The sequence below is a fragment of the Xenopus tropicalis genome, chromosome 4, assembly GCF_000004195.4.
Source record: "Xenopus tropicalis strain Nigerian chromosome 4, UCB_Xtro_10.0, whole genome shotgun sequence".
Lineage (NCBI taxonomy): Eukaryota > Metazoa > Chordata > Amphibia > Anura > Pipidae > Xenopus > Xenopus tropicalis.
This window is the reverse complement of record NC_030680.2, coordinates 107,316,650-107,343,521: the sequence shown is the minus strand read 5'-3', so window position 1 is coordinate 107,343,521 and position 26,872 is coordinate 107,316,650. Positions and strand designations below refer to the sequence as shown.

Genomic DNA, 26,872 nt, shown 5'->3' with positions numbered 1-26,872 from the left:
TGTCTTGGTTACTAACAAAACAGTGAGAGGGAAAAGTCTTTCTGGAGGTCAGGAAAGTCAGGGCCTCCTGTTGGACTCTCACAATAATTCTTTGAGTAGATAAAGCAATTATTATATTCCTTGTTTTCCTACATTGCATTTCTGGCACGTGGGTTAATTATTTATAATCTCCATACAATTTACAAGGCAAACAAGCAGGATTCAGACATAAATGACCTTATATAAACACAGAGATGCAAATTACTAAAAGGAAAACAAAGTGACAGACTGGGAAAAGGCTTATAAATCCTTAGTCTATAAAGCCGCTCTACTGAAAGGAGTCCTTGTTCTAAAGAGCTTGCAGTTTTTTAGATAAATATACATGCATCATACAAACCTTTGATTCGCCGGGTACCTTATTTTAAGGAATCTTCTTGGCCTAAGTATTTGAGAACACATGGTATATATTATTTGTTAGATTTTAGATACAATAATACCCAGACCAATATGCCTAATATACTACAATTTGTCCTATAGATTTGACTCTAATTCTCAGTGTAAAACTCTCTGGTGTGCCAGTGATTTCTGCATGTGTGCTGTATAATTTGCACACACTGCATAGCTTCAGACAAATAGCACAATATGGCTTCCCAAAATGTATTCACTTGGGGGTAAGTGACTTCCAACAACAGACAATATTTTAATCTTCAAGTAGGAAAGAGGCAGAAGAAGAAGGTAAATCAGTCACTGCCTACTAAGAATAAGAAAATAAAGATCAGTGGTAAAAAATAGGCCATTGCTTTTAAGCTTATTTTGTAGTTACCAAAGGGTTGTTTTTAAGTTCTATATTAATTTAAAATAAGACCTAGAATAACAGCAATTCAAAGGCTTATTAAAGCCATATTAATGCTATGAAAGGACAGGAATCTGTTTCCTGTTTTGTTGTGTAACACTTAATACTGAAAGCTTCCTAATATTCACAGCAATGTGTTACTATCAATAGTAAAGGAGGACTGCATCATTTGTTATTTCAATATCCACCCATCCCTCCAAGCCACCAGTCAGCAAAGCCCTTCTTATAATGCCAGACACTCTAAGCATGGAGAGCCTTTCTTTTATTCACACTGGGCTAAGGACAAGGTGATCCATCTTCAGAGTACAAATGTATTCCAATGTATTGTAGATGTGTACAGTAGAGCATATACAAGTAAAACTATATAAATATACATGCATTAAACCTAGCTACCTTTAAGCTTTGGATAAAACAATTTATATATTAAAATACCTGGTGACGCTAGGATTTGTTTAAAGAATATGATGATAAATAATAACTGGAATGCATACAAGCATTACTAATATGTATTCAAAGAAATGGCAAGGAGTATACATTTTCCACACTGACAGCATACCAGGCAATGGTACTTTAGCACTTAGCATACAGTAATAAACCAAACCAAAGACATTCAGGTTTAAAAGATCAAACACCCTGCAAATATCTAGTTAAACTCCAAAAACTACAGCAGATGTAAAAACCAAATATGAATAAAATACTTTATTATCATGTCATAAAATCCTCAAATAATAATACCATTCCAAACAAATATCAAATAAGCCTACAGTGAAAAATATGCTTTTTTTATAATGTGTTTTCCATATATATTATACTCTGAAGGGAGTCTCCCTACATGTTATCATTGGCTGTGGGGGAGCATGGGACTCCTGAGCATCAGCTGGAATGATATAGCTAGCATTTTCTGGTGACTTAATGCTGCCTGCAGTATGTAATTTGTGTTACAGATAGAGCACATTTAGGGGCACATTTACTAATCCACGAACATCCGAAAAGCGTCTGAATGCGTTCTTTTCGTAATGATCGGAATTTTGTGATTTTTTTGTAAATTGTCGCAACTTTTTCGTAGCCATTCCGACTTTTTCGTAAATTGTCGCGACTTTTTCGTAGCGTTACGACTTGCGCGAATTGTTGCGACTTTTTCGTAGCCATCGCGCCGAGTACGAAAGTTTCGGATTCATTCAAGCTTCAGTATCGTGACTTTCCTTGGGCCAGGTTGGAGCTGCAGAGTGCCATTGAGCCCTATGGGAGACTTTCCTTGGGCCAGGTTGGAGCTGCAGAGTGCCATTGAGCCCTATGGGAGACTTTCCTTGGGCCAGGTTGGAGCTGCAGAGTGCCATTGAGCCCTATGGGAGACTTTCCTTGGGCCGGGTTGGAGCTGCAGAGTGCCATTGAGCCCTATGGGAGACTTTCCTTGGGCCAGGTTGGAGCTGCAGAGTGCCATTGAGTCCTATGGGAGACTTCCAAAATCATGCAAAGTCTGAAAGTTTTGCCCGCCGTTTACGAGCGCTCAATACGAAAAAGTCACGACAATATACGAGCAACATAACGGCTATGAAAAAGTCATGACAATTCGCACAAGTCGTAATGGCTACGAAAAAGTCGCGACAATTTCCGAAAAAGTTGAAAGGCGACAAAAAAAATCGCAAAAAATACGAAAAAGTCGCAAAATGTTTGTTTCCAATCCGAATTTTTCCCATTCAGATTCGTGGATTAGTAAATCAGCCCCTTAATGTATCACAGTTTTTAGCTGCTTGAAAAGGGATATTGGAAACTGAAAATATCATAATTCCTAGTATTTTGTACCAACTGTGCCAGAAAAACCAATTCAGGGGTCTCCTTGGATATAGCAGGTGATTCCCTTGTTCAGGTGTCTGTCATAGTGACATAGGTGGGGCACCCATGCACAGATATAAGACCACATATAATATGGTATAATATACTGCTTACAAAATGTTTCAACTAGCATCTGTATATGTACTGTTCTGCATTCAGAAATCCCACCCAGTGTGCAATGTTCCTACATATATGATAAGAGCTGCTTTATAGGCTAAGTGCAGCTTAAACTAAATTTTCTGGAGATCACTTTGCTAAAATAAAGCCTCATCTAAAGTAGCATTAAAACCTTTGTCATGAAATCCCAGTTCCCTGGGAGTAGGGTTGGGGGAAGCTATTCTCATCTGGTTTTGATCACCAGAGAGAGGCCAAACTGGCATTTTTGTTATGGCAGACCCTGCTCTTACAAGCTCTACTCTCATAGTAACTGACCAGGCCAAGTGTATGTTTCCACAGCAGTTCTTACCAGCCTTCTCCCTGGGAATTCTGTTGTGGGCCTCCTCTTGAGGGAAGCAGGGAGTTGTAGTTCACTGTTTGAAGGTTGCTAGAGGGTTATAAATAGAGTCAGTATGGAGTACAAGTGCCCCACCAGAAAACCTTATACCACTGGGAGCCCACTCATGCTTTCCCCTACTCACCTCTTACTCATCTTCTCTCATTCTATTTCATTTTTTTGGTCAATCTTCTGTCTCTTCTTTTCCCATTTCTTCTTTTTCTGCTTCTCCCCATTTCTCTCTTTATTTATTCAATGTCTTTTTTCTTATTCTATCTTTATCTTCTCCTTTCCTACATTTTTTTCTCTTATGAAGAGTTAGAAATGACAGTTGTAGAGGCATAAAAAGCAAAAGGTTATGTAGCAGAAGGGCCCACTAATGCCTGGGAACCACCAGAAATATCTGATGCCCATTCTGACTTTGGCCACAGGTGGGCCAATTGCTTTGTTGGATTATTGCTTTAGGTATATGTGATATGAATAATTATAAGTGTTTTTTACATATATTGTTTTTAATGTTATTATTTATTAATGTATAATTAGGTTAATGTTTTCAGTCCATAACTCACAGTACGTTTACTACAATTTCTATAGGAACGCTGTTATTATGCTTTGCTGTGTGCATGTGGGGCATTGATAGCTTCACTCTGACCTTTCAGACATGTGTTTGTTGGTTTTCCCAGTGCAGGAGACTGTATTTTGTTTTAAAGGGGAAGGGGAGGTCATGTGTCCCTGCCATATAAACAAAAGATTGATAGTGACCACACAGTAGGATTGCCTTTTTGCTTCCATTCTGTTTAACCTCTTTAAGAGGATTAGTGGTTATTTGGTTATTTTATTGTCCTTTTAAAACTGCACAGAACTAGCATTAAAGAGTCCATATACACCTATGTTCAACATGGGCCCAATGAAAAGGACTTACGCTGATAATGTGTTTAACCTGATTTTACACAAACTGCTTTTTTGTAATCTGCTGACTGGGGACAAAGGGTATAGTTACTTTTTAAAGGAGACCTCCATCCTCATAATGCAAGCAGCTTTTCCATAAACATTAATTAAACATTTCTATTGGTTTTATAGTTATTTGTAAATGTAATTGCCATTGAGAGCAGCGTTTATGTGTCCCTTTCTGTTGTCTGGTTCTGACTCTGAATGATAAAGACGGATAAAGTACTCAGCCCGGTATTGTGGGCACATTATTGGCATAAACTAGAGGAGGAGATGAGAAATGTAATAAGAGAAATTAAAGCATAAAAGCAAGCATATATTCTACCTGTTCCCATGTTTTTCCCTTTATGTAGTCAGTGAGATTATTGCTAACTGTTTTTATTGAAGGTACAGGTATAGGATCTATTATCCAGAATGCTTGGGATCTGGGGCAAATTGGGCACAGTTGTGCCAAGTATTTTCTAAGTCTGCCCAGTGGCATTTGCAGTGACATGTTTGCCCTATTCGCTTGGTGCAAACAAACTGCGCCTATTGATGCAGGGCACTGAGGGTACCGTGGAGCTGCCGTCTGGTCAGGAGGTGGCAATGGCTTAAAGATTCACAAGCATCAATAGATGCAGCAGCACCTGATTCAGAGTAGAAGACAGGAAGGACTAAATGAAGCTGAGTGCAAATATATGGAAGTGCAAAGTTTTAAAGTACCTTTAATAAAAGTGATTTTAAGTGCAACTGACTGTGGGCAAAAGCACAAGTTGCCCACTGCACATGTGGACAGAAATGAGTCCTCTTCTTCTACTATTATCACAAAGAGACCTTTCCAGATGATATGAGGGAATTCCATTAGAAAATAAACACATCAATTTTCTACAATTATTAAAATCAGTAATCTGTTTTCTCTTCCTCAGATAAACATACTTATTTCTTTTATTTTAATTTATACAATCTATTCATTTAGCCAATAAAAGTTTTCTCTTAAGCTGGCCATACATGTGGGAATTTTTGCCCAATTTGGCCATCTAGGCATTGGGCCAAATTAAGCAGATGCTCTAGATCAGTGCTGTCCAACTGGCGGCCCTCTGTGTGGCCCCCCACCTGTCTGGCTGCTTTGATGGCTTACCTTTGTGTAAGCTTTAAATGGTATCAGTACTGTGATTAACTGCCCCCCCCTGCATGGTTCTCACCTCAGATTCAGGCTGTAATCAGGCTGTATTGTTTAAATATGTAATCCCCTGTGTTGTTCACACCTTTTAATCTCTGCATTGTTCTACCCCCTGCAGTGTTCACACCTCAGGCTCAGGCTGTAATCACTCCCATTGTTCACTTCTTCACACCTCAGGAGCAGTAGAAACCCACAAATAATCCCTGCATACTACAAAAAGAACATATACTGAGGTGGTACTGCAATTAAAAAGTTTTTTAATATATAGTTATTGTGCAGACTGTAGGAGCAGTGCCAGCATTGTGTCACTGTAGGCTGCCTGTGTGTGAGCATAGGGCAAGCAGAGTATGGCACACACAGGCAGGGTAGGGAAGGCAGAGTATGGCACACACAGGCAGGGTAGGGAAGGCAGAGTATGGCACACACAGGCAGAGTAGGGCAGGCAGAGTATGGCACACACAGGCAGGGTAGGGCAAGCAGAGTATGGCACACACAGGCCAAGTTTGTCACAAACCAGCCAAGAATGGCACACACAGTGAAAGTATGGCACACGCAGGCAGGGTAGGGCAGGCAGAGTATGGCACACACAGGCCAAGTTTGGCACAAACCAGCCAAGAATGGCACACACAGTGAAAGTATGGCACACGCAGGCAGGGTAGGGAAGGCAGAGTATGGCACACACAAAGGCAGGGTAGGGCAGGCAGAGTATGGCAGGTTTTTGCTGTACTACAACCATTAATATGGGTATGGTCATGTGATAACATGGGTGTGGTTTCAAGTGGGTGCGGTTTCAAAAAGGGGAGTGGTCAAAACTGGCTTCCATTATCGGCCCTCCACCACGTAGGTCGGAAAAATTCCGGCCCTCGGTACAACAGAAGTTGGACAGCACTGCTCTAGATGGCCTGGGGGTCAACGATCAGATCATAATGTAAGATTTTTTAACTTGCCCAATAGATATCTGGTCAATTGTAAGCCTCATATTAGATGGTCAGGCTCTGGAGCACCCCATCTGGGAGCCAATAAACTTCCATCTCAGAGCGCAGGAGCCGAGTTGGCAGCTTTTAACTGTCAGTGTACGGCCAGCTTAGTTTTACATTTGCAGGGTAGTAAATAATGAATCTTTCAGATAACGGGTAATTGATCCTGCTTTGTTTAACGAGACACCGCCTCTGATCACAGACATATTGTGAAGTTTCTGGCATAAAGCAAGACAGAATTTCTGTTTTTTGCCAGAATTTAATATAAGTTCAGCTAACCCGTAGCACCTCAACAGAAAAGGCATTGTGTGTGCTGCAGTTTGCGCCAGTGCACAGTTAAGGTAATAAAACTTCTTTCTGTAAAACAGTTATTTTGCAACAAAACCTTTATGCCACCTTTAGGCAGGTCTTTAAAAAAATGTGCCATGGGCTTTTATAATTAGCAATGTAATAACCTGTACAATGCACAATACTGGGAAATGTGATTTTACAACTATGTAAGTGTGTAGAACAACAACGCATTTTGTATCTCAGCATGTTTGGCTTTTTGTTTGGCCTATCATCAATTAACAATTCTGGTATTACATTAAAATTTCTTGCTTTTTTCTAAAATTCATGGTGCATTGAATCATCTTTATTTGATCTTGGATAATTAGATATTTTCTGGTGAATTCCTTATCTTCATTTTTGCATTTTTTGCTTCTGTAATTCTGCCTCATCTCATTTATTAACACTCAGAGATACCGTGGAGAATTCCCTTGCCAAAGAAATCCACCCACCCATCCATCATATTAAACTTCTCAAATCATTCATCGCCAATTTGCAGAATTTAAACATAGTGATCATACGCCCTCTTTCAGTGCCTCCTCAAGAACATAATTATACCCAGCAAGACTAGACAAAGTTAGCCTAATCAGTTACACTTCTTATTCTACATGGCACCTCATACATGCTCTTTAAATATAATGGTATACTTTGTACTGCTTTTATGGTTTTTGTGCACTTATATAATGCCTATGAAGTACCTGCCCGTGTGCATGTTCACCCAAAGGAACACAACAATAGAATGGCCACAATACAGTGTATGTCCCCTCTTGTGGTATCTGTCTGTTTGGCATGATTTTCAGTATGTGTGGTGACCCAGTGATCCCAACCAATATCCATACCATGGTGAGCTATAAAGTATTGATTTAACCATCTCACTGTAGATACTCTTTGATCTTAAGTACACAATGGGGCTGATTTACTAAGACACGAATTCGAATCCGAATTGGAAAAATTCCGATTTGAAAACAAACATTTTGCGACTTTTTCGTATTTTTTGCGATTTTTTCGTCGCCATTACGACTTTTCGTAAATTGCCGCGACTTTTTCGTGACTTGCGCGAAAAGTCGCGACTTTTTCGTGGCCGTTACGATTTGCTCGTATCTTGTCGTGAGTTTTTCGTATTGAGCGCTCGTAAGCGGCGGGCGAAACTTTCAGCATGATTTTGGAAGCCTCCCATAGGACTCAATGGCACCCTGCAGCTCCAACCTGGCCCAAGGAAAGTCTCCCATAGGGCTCAATGGCACTCTGCAGCTCCAACCTGGCCCAAGGAAAGTCTCCCATAGGGCTCAATGGCACTCTGCAGCTCCAACCTGGCCCAAGGAAAGTCTCCCATAGGGCTCAATGGCACTCTGCAGCTCCAACCTGGCCCAAGGAAAGTCTCCCATAGGGCTCAATGGCACTCTGCAGCTCCAACCTGGCCCAAGGAAAGTCTCCCATAGGGCTCAATGGCACTCTGCAGCTCCAACCTGGCCCAAGGAAAGTCTCCCATAGGGCTCAATGGCACTCTGCAGCTCCAACCTGGCCCAAGGAAAGTCTCCCATAGGGCTCAATGGCACTCTGCAGCTCCAACCCGGCCCAAGGAAAGTCTCCCATAGGGCTCAATGGCACTCTGCAGCTCCAACCTGGCCCAAGTAAAGTCACCATACTGAAGCTTGAATGAATCCGAAACTTTTGGCATTTTGCGAAACATTCGTAATGGCTACGAAAAAGTCGCGTCAATTTCCGAAAAAATCGCAAAATACCGATCATTACGAAAAAAAACGCATTCGGACGCATTCGGCCAGTTCGTGCATTAGTAAATGTGCCCCAATGTGTTGCCAATAAACACACTGCACAGCATAGATCAAAGAAGAACCCAGAAAGGTCATTTCTGCAGCATTGCCAGTCTTTGTATTTATATGATCTCTAAAAACACAAGGCACAAAATGGTTAACTGTGTGGGGTACAGTGCCACAGGGATAACCCCCTTTATTTAGGTACAGCAAAATAATGCAAGTTTTGACATCAGGCATCATGTTGCTAAAATTCTCAGAAACACCAACAACAATCATTATTAATTGTATAATGAAAGAACACAGTAATTTTTAGTAAGACAGTGGATTCCATTGACACAACAGTACCTACTGATAAAAAAAAACCTTTACACTTGTTAGTTTTATTACACTGATTACTCCTATTGGGGCAAAGCCTTGGAATTAAGCACTTGGTTTCTCCTTGGTCTGCAATTGCTGCCTTCACTTGTGGGATCATTTTTCTTAGAGGAGTGATTCTTTGTTGTATTTCCCAGGTGCATCCAAACCAAAAGGGTCCTGGATCCAACAGGCTTTCCAGGTTGTGCAATAGCAGATTCAGTGATCACATATATTCATATTTATTCACCTATTACAGGTCCTGGTTAATCTTTTACTCTTACTGCTGTTCTGTGTTGTGGCCACCCAAAGGCCATTCATATTGTGGCCCCTTCATTCAAATCCATGGGGCTTTAAACCTCACCTCATTTTACCTAGTATAGGATCTCTTATCCAGAGACCCAGTAACTAGAAAACTCGAAATAATGGGAAAGCTATCCCACCGAGTCCATTTTAAGCAAATAATTCTATTTTTTTCTTTTTTTTCTATAATAATAAAACAGTACCTTGTACATGATGGTAACTAAGTTGCATGAATCCATACTGGTGGCAAGACAATGCTATTGGTTTATTTAAATTATTCTTAGTAGCCTCAAGGTATGGTGTTGTGGTAAGGTAAGGTATGGTGATCCTAGTTACAGAGAAGCCAGTTTTCTGGAAACTCCAGGTTCCAAGCATTGTGGATAAGCTCACCTTCCTGTGAAAGCATTAATATAAGTGCAAATTGTACTAAATACGGAACCATGCATAACAGGAGCTGTGGGTTCCTAAACTGAATCCTCTAATCCAACCCTGAGCGGGCATTTACAAAGATTTAATAGATTCTCATTTGTACATTGTTGTGGAATATGTTGTCACTCTTTAAACGTCCCATAATAAAGCATTGTATGGCCTAATTACTGTAGCCTGTGTTGTGACAGATTTAACACAGAAAAGATTTTTTTCACACTGCTTGAAATTTCTTTCCTGTAACTTAACACTTTCCCACATTTTGCAACAATACCCCCTCCATGTGTGTAATATTCGCACATGATACTAAATCCCCTTTATATAGGAGCAGCTTCTATTTATGCCATTATTCCCCTTTAAGCTGGCAGATATTCTCATAACTGTCATGTTAACTTAAAAATACTTTGGAAAATAGTTGCATTTGTCCCAAACCTCTCCTCCACACTTCTCCTTACTTGACAAAATTTCTTCTCCGAACACCTTCCAGATGGTAACAATTTTTACTCGCTTCCATCCTGCCATTGAATGCTCTGGCTCCACATTCCTGTGTTTGCTCACACAATTTCCATATGCTTTTGGCCAAAGCCAGCTTTGCGGGTCATTCTGACAACTACAATGGTAGAAAACAGCACTCTGTGAATGCAGGCTTTTGTTCCCCAGACTGGTTTAATACTATAACTGACTGATTTGCTAATCTAATAAACATACAAGATAGAAAAGGAGAATGCACTAAACAACAACCTTGCCTGTTAAATTTACCTTTAAAATATATCTGAGGATGAATCATGTCTTCCATCACTTACCTACACATGCCATATGTTTCTAATCCATTCACCCCCCTTAAACTGGAATCAAAGGCAGAGTTTCATGAAACAGTCTTCTTTATTATATCAGCCAGGCAAAACAATAATTCACATGCAATGTTTGATGATGTTTTTTTTAAAAAAATCCCAAATTAAGAATCAGTCCATGACTATTTCATGACATTAATAACAGACCACATATACACTACTATTATGCAATCACAATTATATATTTATGTAGCACTGCCATGTTTATGCAGCGCTTTACACATATTGTTCATCATTCACATCCCTGCCCCAGTGGAGATTACAATCTTTATCACATGCTCACAACAGGGTCAGTTTCATCAGGTGCTAACCAGAGCAGCCATAGGTAGTGCTGGGTCTATCTTCAGTGATGCCCAAGGCACACTCCTCAACCTTGAGGCCCCCCCCTTGAAGCCACAGAGAAGAGTTGGGGGTTGCGATGCACAATGGAAGTGATGCACTATTGTGATGAGTTTATCGCAACCATTGTGCAGCGACAGCCATTGTGGCAAATTAAGAAAGCCAAAGTAGGGGTAAGTGACGAGGTACACCCCTAGGCACGTGCCTCTTCTGCCTACCCTGAGTTTCCCCCTACCTAGACCCTGTCATATATCACAAGCTCAGCAGTGTCCAACAGTTTAGATGCCTGCCTTCATTTATAAACTTGTAGAGGGATTTCATAATTTTCAAACAACGTTCACTGATTTTAGAGGGGCCCAAGAACCAAGTATTATTCTGCAATACCCACAAACATGTAGATCATGGATGCAAGTAGTTTCATTATGCAAAACAGCCTTTAGTATCACATTGCCAAGTGATTAGTGTGATTCACCAGAACTCATTGCTTGACTTGCTTTTCAGCTTTCAGTTACTTATAACTAAACTATTTTGTTTTTTGCTTTTTGATCAAAGAATCCTCCTGGGAAACATTCAAGTCTATTGATGTGGTCATCAAAATATGCTTATTAAATTGTGTACTGTAATCTGCCACTTTATCAAAGTGTAAATAAACAGGGCAAATAGAAACGGTTATGCAACTCTCCTTGGACTTGACTATGTATATGAGCAGGTCACATGAGTAATATACAGGCAAGCTTTCACCTTTGTGTTGCAATCACAACTAATGCTTAAAGGGAGAAGCATGTGGCTGCTCAGTGTTCAGCAACACTGGAGTCAACTTATTCATTATATTTGCAGTATATACTGATTTGGGAAGTAATCAGCGTGCTCAATCATGATTCCAAGGCTTGTCCTGACACTTCAAGTACACTGAGGCCCAAACAGCCAAATAATTAGTGACTGTCTGTGGCATCTTCCAGCAGCCCCTCTGGCATTTACTAGGCCTGAATTATAGATAGACAGATAGATAGACAGACAGACAGATGATAGATAGATAGATAGATGATAGATAGATAGATAGATAGATAGATAGATAGATAGATAGATAGATAGACAGACAGACAGACAGACAGGCAGACAGAGAGATAGATAGATAGATAGATGATAGATAGATAGATAGATAGATAGATAGATAGATGATAGATAGATAGATAGATAGATAGATAGATAGATAGATTTTATGCATGGAGTTCCGCTCACAAGGATCTCACTGCTGGTGGGCCAGAAATTTTGAGACAGCTTATGTTCAGTTATAATACTGATCTATTTTGAGACTTTGGACTTTCTTAAATATAAGAATATGTCTAAAATATGAACTGCAGATATCCCTTTTGCCACATTCTTTCCTCTTACTGTTTGTGTTATGAGCACAATACAATTAAAGGGGCGGTTCACCACTGAGTTAAATTTTAGTATGTTATGAAATAGCCTATTCTTAGCGATCTTTCAATTAGGCTTAATCTTTTATAGTTGAATTATTTTCCTTTCTCTTCTCACTCTTTCCAGCATTCAAATGGGGGTCACTGACCCCTAACACAAAAAAATCTATGGCTCTATTTTATTTTTATTCTTGCTTTTAATTACTTATAATACTATTTAGGCCCTCTGCTATTTATGTTTCAATCTTTCATTCAAACCCCTTCCTTGTTGCTAGAATAGCAATTTCTATGTCATACTAAAAGTTGTATAAAAACACGTGGCTTCCTGCTGATGCTGAACACTAAGCAAACACTAACAGTAACAAACACTAACAGTAACAAACACTAACAGTAACAAGCACTAACAGTAACAAACACTAACAGTAACAAACACTAACAGTAACAAACACTAACAGTAACAAACACTAACAGTAACAAGCACTAACAGTAACAAACACTAACAGTAACAAACACTAACAGTAACAAGCACTAACAGTAACAAACACTAACAGTAACAAACACTAACAGTAACAAACACTAACAGTAACAAACACTAACAGTAACAAGCACTAACAGTAACAAACACTAACAGTAACAAACACTAACAGTAACAAACACTAACAGTAACAAACACTAACAGTAACAAACACTAACAGTAACAAACACTAACAGTAACAAGCACTAACAGTAACAAGCACTAACAGTAACAAGCACTAACAGTAAAAAACACTAACAGTAACAAACACTAACAGTAACAAACACTAACAGTAACAAACACTAACAGTAACAAACACTAACAGTAACAAGCACTAACAGTAACAAACACTAACAGTAACAAGCACTAACAGTAACAAGCACTAACAGTAACAAGCACTAACAGTAACAAACACTAACAGTAACAAACACTAACAGTAACAAACACTAACAGTAACAAGCACTAACAGTAACAAACACTAACAGTAACAAGCACTAACAGTAACAAGCACTAACAGTAACAAACACTAACAGTAACAAACACTAACAGTAACAAGCACTAACAGTAACAAGCACTAACAGTAACAAGCACTAACAGTAACAAACAGTAACAAACACTAACAGTAACAAACACTAACAGTAACAAACACTAACAGTAACAAACACTAACAGTAACAAGCACTAACAGTAACAAGCACTAACAGTAACAAGCACTAACAGTAACAAGCACTAACAGTAACAAGCACTAACAGTAACAAACAGTAACAAACACTAACAGTAACAAACACTAACAGTAACAAGCACTAACAGTAACAAACACTAACAGTAACAAACACTAACAGTAACAAGCACTAACAGTAACAAACACTAACAGTAACAAACACTAACAGTAACAAGCACTAACAGTAACAAGCACTAACAGTAACAAACACTAACAGTAACAAACAGTAACAAACACTAACAGTAACAAACACTAACAGTAACAAACACTAACAGTAACAAGCACTAACAGTAACAAACACTAACAGTAACAAACACTAACAGTAACAAACACTAACAGTAACAAGCACTAACAGTAACAAACACTAACAGTAACAAGCACTAACAGTAACAAACACTAACAGTAACAAACACTAACAGTAACAAACAGTAACAAGCACTAACAGTAACAAACACTAACAGTAACAAACAGTAACAAGCACTAACAGTAACAAACAGTAACAGTAACAAACAGTAACAAACACTAACAAACACTAACAGTAACAAACACTAACAGTAACAAACACTAACAGTAACAAGCACTAACAGTAACAAACACTAACAGTAACAAACACTAACAGTAACAAACAGTAACAAACACTAACAGTAACAAACACTAACAGTAACAAGCACTAACAGTAACAAACACTAACAGTAACAAACACTAACAGTAACAAGCACTAACAGTAACAAACACTAACAGTAACAAACACTAACAGTAACAAGCACTAACAGTAACAAACACTAACAGTAACAAACACTAACAGTAACAAACAGTAACAAGCACTAACAGTAACAAGCACTAACAGTAACAAACACTAACAGTAACAAACAGTAACAAGCACTAACAGTAACAAACAGTAACAGTAACAAACAGTAACAAACACTAACAAACACTAACAGTAACAAACACTAACAGTAACAAACACTAACAGTAACAAGCACTAACAGTAACAAACACTAACAGTAACAAACACTAACAGTAACAAACAGTAACAAACACTAACAGTAACAAACACTAACAGTAACAAGCACTAACAGTAACAAACACTAACAGTAACAAACACTAACAGTAACAAGCACTAACAGTAACAAACACTAACAGTAACAAGCACTAACAGTAACAAACACTAACAGTAACAAACACTAACAGTAACAAGCACTAACAGTAACAAACACTAACAGTAACAAACACTAACTGTAACAAGCACTAACAGTAACAAACACTAACAGTAACAAACACTAACAGTAACAAACACTAACAGTAACAAACACTAACAGTAACAAGCACTAACAGTAACAAACACTAACAGTAACAAACACTAACAGTAACAAGCACTAACAGTAACAAACACTAACAGTAACAAACACTAACAGTAACAAACACTAACAGTAACAAGCACTAACAGTAACAAACACTAAGAGGCCTATGCAGTGAACAGCATCAGAGGAAAATGTGAGCAATGCAATCAATTTTTTCCTTTGCTCACAATTAAAATATACTTTTCAACCACATTGCAACTCAACTGGAAAAAGTTCTTAGTAACTTTTCTGTTTTTATAGTTTTTGAATTATTTTCCTCCCCAAAAACCAATTGCTCTGTGAGGCTACAGTTTCATTATTGTTGTTATTTTGCATTACTTATCTTTCTGTTCAGGCCCTCCTCTATTCATATCCCTGTCTCGTCTTCAAACCACTGTCTAGTTGCTAGGTTAAATTGGGCCCAAGCAACACTGCTGAAGAAGCTGCTCGGATGAGTAGTGAAACGTCTTCATTGACTACCAAACAAGTCCAGTTGCTTTAAATTTATTTATACTAGATACTGCTGAAATTCCAACCTAGAAAGCTTCTGAACAAAATAATTTAAAAACTGCAAATAATAAAAAATTAAGACAACTGCAAAATGTCCCAGAATAGCACTCTCTACATCATACTAAAAGGTAATTTACAGGTGAACAACCCCTTTAATGACAGAGCAGCTACTTTGTGTGAAATAAAAGATGCCACCTTCAAGCTATTCTTAAAAGTACAATAACAGAAATAACATTTGCAGTGTAATAAACTGTACAATGAACATTACTGCACTGCAGAATGCAACTTTTTATTTTTATTCTGCAATTATTTTTTTTAATTCCATTCCACACCTTTTACTACATAACGCCCGAAAAGGGAGTTCAGAAGCACCTGGCAGGGCCCAAACTGGGCAGCTCTAATGTAAATACACATCCCTCATCCAGGTAGCAATTGCAGGCTGTTAATGTCACTGTAATGAAAATTATCTGAGTACAAATGGGTTTGTTTACAGGCTGTTGTATTTATTGGGGCTGAAATGGTGATGCCTTTCTACGAGTTTTTGAGGCCAGCCTAGAGTGTTGTGCCAAAGCTCTTCTCCTCTATTCTTTCCACCACAGTTTAGCCATTCTAGAACGTATGCCAGTGGGGCTGGGAAGCTGAAGATCATGATCATTAAACTGTCTGTGCAGTGTAAGCCACAGCTAACATGGAAAAGAAAATTTACAGGATGAAAGGGAAATCTTGGTTGGCATAATAAATCCTTGTTTGACCTACGCAGAGCTCAGAATAGGCTTTTGATCTGTGAGGTCTTAATAAAATGAGCGCACTGTGAACTGACTCATTCATGATGGAAATTCTATAGATACTTATGTGCAATTATATAAATATTACATCAGAATGAAGTATATAGCAATCAGGCTGGTCGCTGAGTTGTGTTAAGCACAATTTAAATCAGCCTGCAGACCCCCTACTGTGCTCAGCAGCTCCTTTCCTTAGTACCCATCAGCCAAGTGCTGGGAGCAGTAGTTCAGGGAAAGCTGGAGAGCCACAACCCAAACATCTCTAAAGTTAATAGAGTGCCATTATATTGTATGTCATTTCCCAAGAGTATTGTGTTTCCAAGCAGCTTGTATGAGGATGAAGGCAAGCAAGCAAGCCTGCACCCATGAGCAAAAATCCCTACAGCACATTCATTATGCTTGCTCCTTAAGGCCAAATACGTTTCTCCTTGAAGTAAGGAAGGACTTTGCCAAAAGGCGCGATATGAGAAACCTTCTAGCCATTTAAAGAAAGCGATTGTGTCCATAAAACAGTGTTAATCAATTCCAAGGAGCTAACGCTGCAATCTAGAGTTAAAAGGAAAAGTCGTTCTAAACCACAAACTAAGAACATTAGGGGCAACACCATCTTTCTGTGTTCTCCCCCCTTCACCCCCGCCTTCTCCCCTATCCTCTAGAGACTGTCTCTTGGCTTCAGACTAAACATATAATGGGGCTGAGTCATTTATTTACTCAGAGCTGTGGCAGCAGCAGCAGTGGGGAAATGCTTTCAGTTAACAGACTCTGTAGCTGGCAATGACCTGACATGCTGTGCGGGAGACTGGGCTTTCGGGTTTAGTTCTGGAGTCAGGGCTCCCCCTGCTGTTATTTCCTGGCAATGGAAACTACTGATTCAGTAACGCTGTCTGTCTTTAGCCATTTCTGTCACTTCCTGGTCTCTAGTGACCAAACATGGGGTTTGTATGTACATAAACAACATTATTACCTTATTCTTAAAGGGGACCTGACACCCTAAGAAGTAATTCCAAAGTCTTTTCTATTGTGTTTTTCAAGCAATATAAACATCACTTATACTATATAAATAATATAAATCTCGTTTCCTCCAGTTTTGAAATTACACAACCATAGCAAGCCAGGCAGCTGCCATATTGTGGGCACTGTTAGTAAGCTGTTGCATCATGCCAAAATCTTGTTTATGTGCCAGAATAGAGGACCTGATGCCTATGCCCAAAACAATTAGATGATGGGGGGCGGGGGTGAGTGCTAAATAGAAAGTGAAAGTAATTGTCTGCCCTGTCTCTCTGCCTAAAGGTGGCCATACATGGGCCGATAGCTGCCGATATCAGTCCCTTAGACCGTTTCGGCAGCTTATCGGCCCGTGTAGGGGCACCAACAACAGGCCTGTCCAACCAACTTCTGGCCTGAAATTGGCCAGCTATCGATCAGGCAGGTTAAAAAAATGTTGATGCGGTCCCCAAACCGATTGAGCCAATTACCGGTGTTCTAATTCGATCATTTGGCCCCAGGGCCAAATGACTGAATTAGCCTGAATTCACACAATATCCCCCACCCATAGGTGGGGGATATCGGGAAAAGATCCGCTTGCTTGGCAACCTCGCCAGGCGAACAGATCTTCACGTGTATGGCCACCTTAAGGCAGCTTGACACCTGAGATTTTTAAATGCCATTATAATGGGCATGGATGTGTTAATAAAAAAAGGAATAAGGGTTTCATGTTTAATTAAAAAGGACTTTAATTGTATAGCTTTTAATGTGTGGGTGACTGGTCCCCTTTAAGGATGCAGCACAGGAAAAAAATGAACATGAAAAAAATTATTAAAAGTATCATATTCAATTAATAGCAGGGCTGCACTTACGTTCACTTTATTTCCCTATAAATGTTTATTAACTGGCACAGACTTTCTGTCCATAATGTCATATGTATCTGCATATTAATCTTTATATATATATATATATATATATATATTATACATGTAGCACTATATAAATGAAAATATCCATACATACATACGCAGAAGCTGACACAGTCCTCATTTATACAAGCAAAGAGATATCCATTTAAAATGTTAGTAAAACAGTGACCTCCAGTGGCCAAATATCAGAATGCTTGGGGATGTCTACCTGCGGGTTCACTTTTGGAATCATGAAGCCACAATGGAAAGAGCAAAACAGTGTTTTTCCATCTGGACCAATTAACAGGTGGAACTGTTTGTGCTTCTTCACTGGGGTGCAAAGCGTTGTGCCTCTTTCTATGAACTGCCACCTCTGGTCGTTAGGGGCGGACGGTATGGTAGGGAGCAAGTAGTCATATCCTAAAATAACCTTAGTGTGTGAACACACAGGCTGGGCACCCTTGTACTAAGGGCTTGGCATAAAACAGTTAAAGGAGAACTCCGGCATCAGAACAACAATTTGTTAAAGAGCCCCACACAGCACAGAAACCCCTATTATACCTATCACTGTAATCTGTTCCTTCAAACAGTATGAATAAATACCAATTTTATAAACGGAAATCCAGCTTCAAAACAGTTTGTCTCTTTCTCCATCATTTAAAATACTGGACTAAAACATTGATGTTACAAATTGTAACCATGTCTCCACAGTTTACAGACAGCATGCAGGAACAACATAACCCACAATGCATTGCACTGTGATGTTCCTTTCCTTAATGGCATCACGTGTGCAGGAAATTGTGGGATTTGGAGGATGCAGGCTGAGGCCAGTCGACTACTGTTACATTTTAGTTGAGTCAGAAAGTAGTCAGACAGATCAGCGAGAGAACAGGGGGGTCAGGCTTAGGTAACTGTTCCAAACCATATTATTACATAAAAATCATGAAAAGTCTGCATATTTTTAACTGATGTATATTGCAAAGTTATTTGAAATTTTGTTACTTATTTTAAAAGCACAAGTTGTGTTTGGGCTCTCCTAGGCTTTCTCTGCAATCTGCAGAGCAAGGAAAATGAATTGTCAGTGCACAGTTTTAGCCTTTGTCAATATAAGTAAACAATTGTTACAAAAAATGAGATGTTACTACTAAACTATGGAAGCTCGTGTGCCAGGTCAGGGCCCCTCGGTGTATGGAAGTCCTACAGTGCCCGTTACCTCACTAATCTATGAAGCATAGTAGCAGCACTGCAGAGGTTAGGGATAAATCATTAGTGCAGGGGGCTCTCAGTAGTTCTGCCTGGTACTTTATAAATGGGCACCTGTATCTTTCAAGATTGACATACATAAGAAGATCTAATTGTTTGTTCAGGTTCCCCTGATTTTGCCAGTGATGAGAACCATCAGCTACAGAACACATACACAGGTTACTGTTAACTTGATATTCTACCCAGTATGACAAAGTATAACAAAATAGCCAATTAAGGATATAAAGTCAAAAAACTATAAAGAAAAAAGTTTTTAGAGCCTATGATTAAGTGCTGGATAAGCATGAAACGTGTTAGGCTTTGTACATGGGGTTTGTTTTAAAGGAGAAGGAAAGGTAAAAACTAAGTAAGCTTTATCAGAAAGGTCTATGTAAAACAGCCATAAGCACTCACAGAAACGCTGCACTGACTTCTCTGTAAAAAGATTAGTTGTGTCTGTTTTCCTCTGCCACAGACACGCAGCTTTCAGCTTCCTGCTCTCTCCTGCTCCCCCTCCCTCAAGAATGCTAAGAGATCACTCCCCCCCTTAGGAATGTGGATCTAAGCCAATCAGCAGGAAGCTGACTCATAGTCTAACTAACTGAGCATGTTCCCGGTGTCTGTGCAGGAGCGATGCATTATGGGAACTTTCTTTACACAGCTCAGCATTTTTTCTTCTTGTTTGGCTTCTGATCATCTGAACAGGTGATATATGGGGAGACTTAAGGGCACTATTGAGACAACTGAAGGTATGCCTGCAGCTTGAGATTAACGCTTTACTAGCCTTTCCTTCTCCTTTAATGGATTATAATAAAGATGTTTAATTTCAAATGTTTTTGATTGTTGTGGACTCAATTGCTTAAAACCAGTATGACGAAGGTCTAAAGAATTCCTGCTAAGATTGGGGGAAACCATTATTTTAGGCCTCAACAAGAGCCAATAGACTACTGACTACTATCCTATTCCTGTTAAAATCAGTATGCCTGTATGGCCCTGTGGCTAGAGCAGAGCCTGTTCAAACAAAAGCTAAACATAGAGCTCACTCATCCCAGATACACACAACACCACTTTGCCACTCAGACTACAGTGTTATGGGCAGTACATTATATTTATATATCATCTTAAGCTATCACTTGAGAGCAAATACAGTTCAGCAATTAAGTATACTGATATGAATACCACTCCCTGTCTCATAAACTTCCTTCTACCTGCACATAGAAGAACTCAAAACATTTGTGCTGTACATCGCAACCAACTTCAGGTCTGATTTATGGTCACGGGTGCTAAATTGCACCAGTGCAGTTACCTATAGCAACCTATAGCAGACCTTTGCTAGCATTCTCTAACTTGTAGTAGACTGTTCATGGCTTAAGAAGCAAGAATCTTAGGCCAATTACCTAATATATTTGTACAGCTTACCCAAGTGTCTTCCCAAATGACCAAAACATAGCACTTTTTAACACCATTATTTGTTGCAGTTGCCATGAGTTACTGCCCAGGTGCAAATTTACATATTGTTTATAAATGACCCCCTCTTCAATTCAGCATGAATACTAAAGAAACAGGAACTGTATATTAGATTTTTATTAGGCTTTCAAACTGGTATTTTTTGGGTGGGTAGGGTGGGGGGATTTTGACATGTACTTCTCGTTTTAAGTGAACTTACCCTCTGTGCATGTTTTTCCGGAGCACAAGAGAGCCCTATAAGTACAGGACCTCCTTCCCCCTAGCATCCCCTGGTGCTCCTGCCGTAAGTTCCCTGAATAACATGCAATGTAGGGAGTATGCTGGGGAAGCTTATGGCCTTCTCACCTGCCACCGTCACATATGCTGTGCTGCGTACGTTGAATTCCTTTATTTAGTGAGTGATTGAAGATATACAGCTAAGCAAGGGAAAAGAAACAACATATTTAGGCAAACATTGTATAAAAAGGATTATTATTTCCTTCAAATACTATTCTACCACTACTCATTATACCTACACCCTCTTTAGAATACCGGATCTGGCCCATTCTGAATATTAAGGGAGCACTGTATAAACTTCTTATAAACACAGTTGAAGTTGTCATGACATTTAAGGTAGTTAATTAACTTGTTTGCCTAACTAAAGATTATCAGTGTAATTAAATACATTGTTTGCTGGTTACCGCATACAGAACATGTTGAACTTGTTTCCCCTGCAGAAAGCCTTATCACGATGGTTCATCCCCTCCAGAGAACACAGAGCTCTTGTTCAGCCACTGAGATATCCTGGCGCTGCCTACTCTGTATTTCTGCATCCTACAAGCACGGCAGGAGACAACCAAGCAAGACTAATGATATCTGCTAGTAATGCCAGCTACTTGGTGTTAGAAAAACATCACCCTCAGCCCTTGCTGTTAGTTTGTGCCAAGCTATGCCATGCTTCCATTTTGCCTGTATACCTACATTGGCACACCAGTATCTACAAGTTGATGCTAGGGCATCACTGTGACTATGATAAGGGTCTTTAGACTGTAAGCTCCGCTGGGATAGGGGCTGACATGAATCATAACTATACTCTGCAAAAGTTCTGCTTAAGCATGTCAGCACTATATAAATAACAGAAAATAAAATTACAGTCACATGAATATAAAAATAAAAAGTGAAATAGTTTTCTAGCCAAATAGCTCATCAGTGCAGAGCTATGCACCCCGATATTGGGGAAACTTTTGCAATGATTATGTAGTTTTATCTTCCACTTAATATTATGTAAGTATGCTCTTAACATTGCACAAGATAATCAGTATTGCCAGTGTGATTTGTACTACTAAACTGCATGCCTCCTCACATATATTGCTATGCCTTGTTTTACACACACAGAATGTCTGGATCGAACTTTCCTAGAACAAGAAATAAAACAGTATGAAGTAGAATTTTTACAGAGGGATCATTCATTTTTCATGAGGACCAGTTACCCACATAATGTCTCCTTTAAAAACACAGGAAGCCATTTACAGACATCCCAAATATAAGTGCAAAAGCAGAGACCTGCAACAGTTTCCCATACTACAGGGTAGGGTGCAATATCTAAAAAAAACTGCACAGATATTTTGACACCTTCCCTACAAGCAGTAAATGACCCTTAATGTGGCCATAAATGAGCCAATAAAAGCTGCTATTGGTTCGCAATTTATCAGCCCATGCATGGTACCCTCAGAAGGGCCTTTCCAACTAATATCTGGCAGATAAGACCCCTTTGGGAAGTGGAGCTCATGGGCTTGTTGATGCTGCCCTCGTACCGACGGCCTGTATCTTGTTAATGTGGCCACCTCAAGGTGGGCATATTGAGGAAAGAGACACTTGTTTGGTGACCTTGCCAAACAAGTAAATCTTTCAATGTGTAGCCAGCTTTACAATGCGTTTATAGATCTGAACAGCTGTTATATAAATCTCTAATAGTTTCCTACAGCACCACTAGAGGGCACTATTTTACATCAAACTTACTTGAAACACAGTAAAGACCATTGTTTCCAGTGTTATTTACTTCCGATGGCTTTTCAGGACTTATAATAAAGCATGTTAAGGCATAGCCCTGAAACCTTTTGGTTAACAAACAGCAAGAGGTGTGAAAGCTGCTTTTGAGAAACATTCTGCCTGTTATTATAATACATCTATTACTAGCAAGAGAGACAAGCAGACACAAAAGAGGAAATCTGTGGCATTCTAGAACATGTTTAAAAACAGAGCTGCAGCTGCATGAGTCTGAACATGTACCACAAAATAATGCAGACACTCCTGAGGAAGCTCAGAAGAAAAAAAAGGATGAATATGCCAGCAAGATGTTGAAACATACATGGCACAGTAAATATCATTGCTTTTATGTGCTAGGGCATTGGACTTGATTGCAAGCACAGCTTCGTCTACAAAGACAGGCTAAATGAATTCTGAGGAGTGTGTGTGCCAGGGAAAATAGCCTTTACGCTCCACTCTAACAGTGCCTAATGGGTGCGATTACACATGGTCTGTTAAGGCTGCCTAATATGGCTCTGCTATATATAGCAAACAGAGAAATATCAATGGCATCATATGCACATGTACTGTATGTATGTATGAATAACTTTATTTATAAAGTGCTACAAGGATACACAGTGCTATACAATCTTACAATATATATATACACAGTTACACACAGGGAGGACAAGTGTTATAATAAATACAATAAATAAGTATAAATACACAGAGATTAAGTGCCATGTGGTGTGAGATAGCAAAACACATGCCAAGCGATGCCAACAGTTGGACCCAATTATGGCAATCTATGTTTGCAGTTTCGGTGATTATGCTCAAACCTGAATAAGCAAACAAGGGTTCTGACTCTTATATGGGGTTTTTTGGATCATACCAAATGTAAATATTATTGATTTGGTGCATTCCTAATATTATTTTTCATAGCAACATCTATCACTAGTAAAAGAAAATAGCAATATATGTGAGACGCACACTGGAGGGTGTAAAACCCCTTATAATGTATTTTAGCAAGTACATCTGTGGCATTTGAGGACTTATTTACTAATACAACAAGGTTAATGTGCAAAAATGGATAATCATTATTTGTTTTTACATGCAGTGCTGCATTATTTCCTAAAACTCCAGCATAATTGCAGGCAAAAGCATTTGAGGCAGCTTGCACATGATACACTAATGCAAATTAGTAAATTACCATTTTGTGTGCAAGGTGAGCTCAGACTTTGCTGACATCAATGTGTGTGTGCAAACAGCATCATTACCAGCATGCCAATAATCAAAGCAGCGAAAGTGGTACGTGTAGGGGTAACGTACATAGAACCTTAAGGGCCATGATAGACGGGGAGATTAGTCGCCTGCGACAAATCTCCCTTGTCTCGGGCGACTAATCTCCTGAAAATGCCATCCCACCTGCGATTTACATTCTAGCCGGTAGGATAGCATTTTGGGAAGATTCGTCGCCCGCAAGAAGGGAGATTTGTTGCGGTCGACTAACCTCCCCGTCTGTCACGGCCCTTAGGCTAATAAAGAGTTAATCTCAAGCTGCAGGCATATCTTCAGTTGCCTTAATAGTGCCCTTAAGTCTCCCCATATTTCTCCTGTTCAGAAGATCTGAAGCCAAACAGGAAGAAAAAATGCTGAGCTGTGTAAAGAAAGTTCCCATAATGCTTCACTCCTGCAGACACCCAGACCAAGTTGAACATGCTCAGTTAGTTAGACTATGAGTCAGCTTCCTGCTGATTGGCTCAGATCCACATTCCTAAGGGGGGGAGTGAGTTCTTAGCATTCTTGAGGGGGGGGGAGCAGCAGAGAGGAGAGAGCTGAAAGCTGCATGCCTCTGGCACATGAATTACAGACATAGAGAAATCTTTTGACAGAGAAGTCAGTGCAGCGTTTCTGTGAGTGCTTATGGCTGTATTTACATAGACCTTTCTGATAAAGCTTACTTAGTTTTTACCTTTCTTTCTCCTTTAAAGCATCATCTCAGTAAGGCAGGTGTTAATCCTAGTGCTCCTTTTCCTCCGTGTACTTTGCATCTCTTACAGAAAAGCATCATTGAGATTTTTGCACCCACATTTGCACTTTGAACTTGAATTAGGTAATCAGCTATCCTGTGTATTGTTTGCTAAAATAATTTGATTGGACAGTGTTGTGACTATCAGTTTCTGGGTCCTCCATGCTCCAAGCCTTTAAGAAGATTATCTGGGCTGGGCCTGCCGTCTCCATTGATACACCCCCTTAAGTATTAAGTAGAAAATGAGTGAGAATCCCAAAATGGTATCTTTTTCCTCTGCTGTTTTAAACACACACCATCCACAGTGTGATAGCAATTACCCGAAATGGATTAGAAACAAAACAGGAACCAGCAGTACTTCGGTCTGCAATTCACCTTTTATTGGTGCATATTTCATATCACGACATGTTTCAGGATCACCATTTCTGGTAACCCCCTTAAGTATGGCTTTCCACCAGCCACTGTGCTTTATGCTGATTGGATTTACTGGGCACTACATTGTTAGTGTTGCAGTAGAGCATTGCAGGGTGCTGTTCTAATGTAATTTGGAAATGCTTAAAGCTCAAATATCAGAATACGGGCAGGCATTTGGGGGGTGAATTGTAGGCTTCGTGAAATAATTGTGAAGTGATAATGTTTTAGCATCTTGAGCCAGAGCACTGCATGACATAAAACAGACATTACAGGGGCCATTTACTTCTGCAAGTGCTGTGAGCAATTTAGAGTGCAGATTACATCTTTTTTTTCAAAAATTCCAGCACGGTTGTGCTCGCCAGGGCACATTGCGCTTGATTGGTAAAATTTATTCAAACGCACCTTGGTCGCAAATAGGATTAAGTCAAGCTGAAAGTTTTCCAGGTCTGGTTGGGGTTATTTTCGGTGTGACAGTGATCTGTGCATGCCTATTGACACGAGGTGCAGAGAGAACCCTAAGGCTGATGCCACACGTGGCGTTTTTACGCTGCGTTTTTTCTCAGCCTAAAAACGCCGCACAAGCCACACAGCCCCTGACTATGGCGTTTTTCAGCCTAGTACTGGTGACGTAGCAAATCCCATTTCCATGGTGCTAATAGTGCAAAATAGTAAAAAAACGCTGCGTATTTCAGCTAGGTCTGGCAGCTGCCTTTGTGTATACATAGGAATAGCTTGCTTTGCAAATACTGGCGTTTTTCAGCCAACGCTTGAAAAATCCGTGCTAAGGCGTTTTCTAGCGTATTTACGCTTTGTGTGGTTTGCTTCGAGTCTTTTCAAGTTATTTCTATGGATGATGATATCAGGCGTTTTTTAGCCGCTGAGAGAATTAGAAAATACGCAGCGTAAAAACGCCACGTGTGGCATCAGCCTTAGGCTACCATCTAGTTTGGAGGTGGTGGCAAATCTAGTTTTACTGCATCAATAGACCCAACATAGAACAGGGAGCAGAAAGGACTGAGCAGCACAAAGCTCAACAGAGTGCAACTCACTGAAGGTAAAATTGTGGGAGTGCAACTGCCCTTTCCATTGTAAATGATCCCTTATATATTTCGCCTCTGACTGCTGTATATTTTCACTTTTCCTTAATTAGTAGACTTACATACATACACTGCATAAAAATCTTTACAATTCAGTTTATTACATAAATACATAAGAATTTTAAATCTTTGCCCATAGCTATATAAATGCATTTGTTCATCACGGTGCAGCTGAAGAGTCATGTGTCATGGAAAGTGTTTTCCCTCCTCCCAAATATACCCTGTTATGGTTTAGCCTGTAACCCATTAAATCATACTTTATAATATTGCATCATATGGCAGCGTTTGGCTACCCCCTCAGAAGGGCCTGGAACAGTCGCTGGCTATAGGCAGAACAAAAATAAAATACATGGAGGTTAGTAGAAGATGGGTAGTGAGCTGAAAGGAATTAATAAACTATATAAGACTAGCTGTGGAACTACAAATCTTACCCACCTGCTCAAGAGCTGAACAATTCTGCCTTTATTTTTATTTTAAAGTTTAGCACATTTGCTACCAGTCCAAGAAAATGACCATAGGAATTGCCAGTAAAGCAGCACTGTGTTCCCTGTATGTCCACATAATCGTGCCGACTACTATCCAACAAAAATCATTTAATTCCAGAGGAAGAATTATTTTCACTGTGAAATAGTGCACAATTGGGTACAAAATGAACCCACCTTGTGGCATCCATATCCAAGGCTATCCACTATTCATTAAGTTCTAGATGCACAAAGTGCAACATGAACACTGTATGAATTCCTTAGTCTGAGAAGTTTAAAGGGGCCATGCCCAAATTACTGAGCTGGATTGCAATGGAAACTGCTATGAGGGGGTAAAAGAAATA

At 39.5% G+C, this 26,872-nt stretch overlaps 1 protein-coding gene across 1 annotated transcript in view; it reads left to right on the top strand.

The window, feature by feature from the left end:
* Positions 1-21,923, top strand: part of dnm3 (dynamin 3) — a 150,925-nt gene extending 129,002 nt beyond the window's left edge. The window contains exon 19 of the mRNA XM_031901337.1: positions 21,219-21,923. Coding sequence (XP_031757197.1) covers positions 21,219-21,279 — 61 coding nt within the window. The 3' untranslated portion in view covers positions 21,280-21,923. The remainder of the gene's footprint in view (positions 1-21,218) is intronic.
* The last annotated feature ends 4,949 nt before the right edge of the window (positions 21,924-26,872 follow it).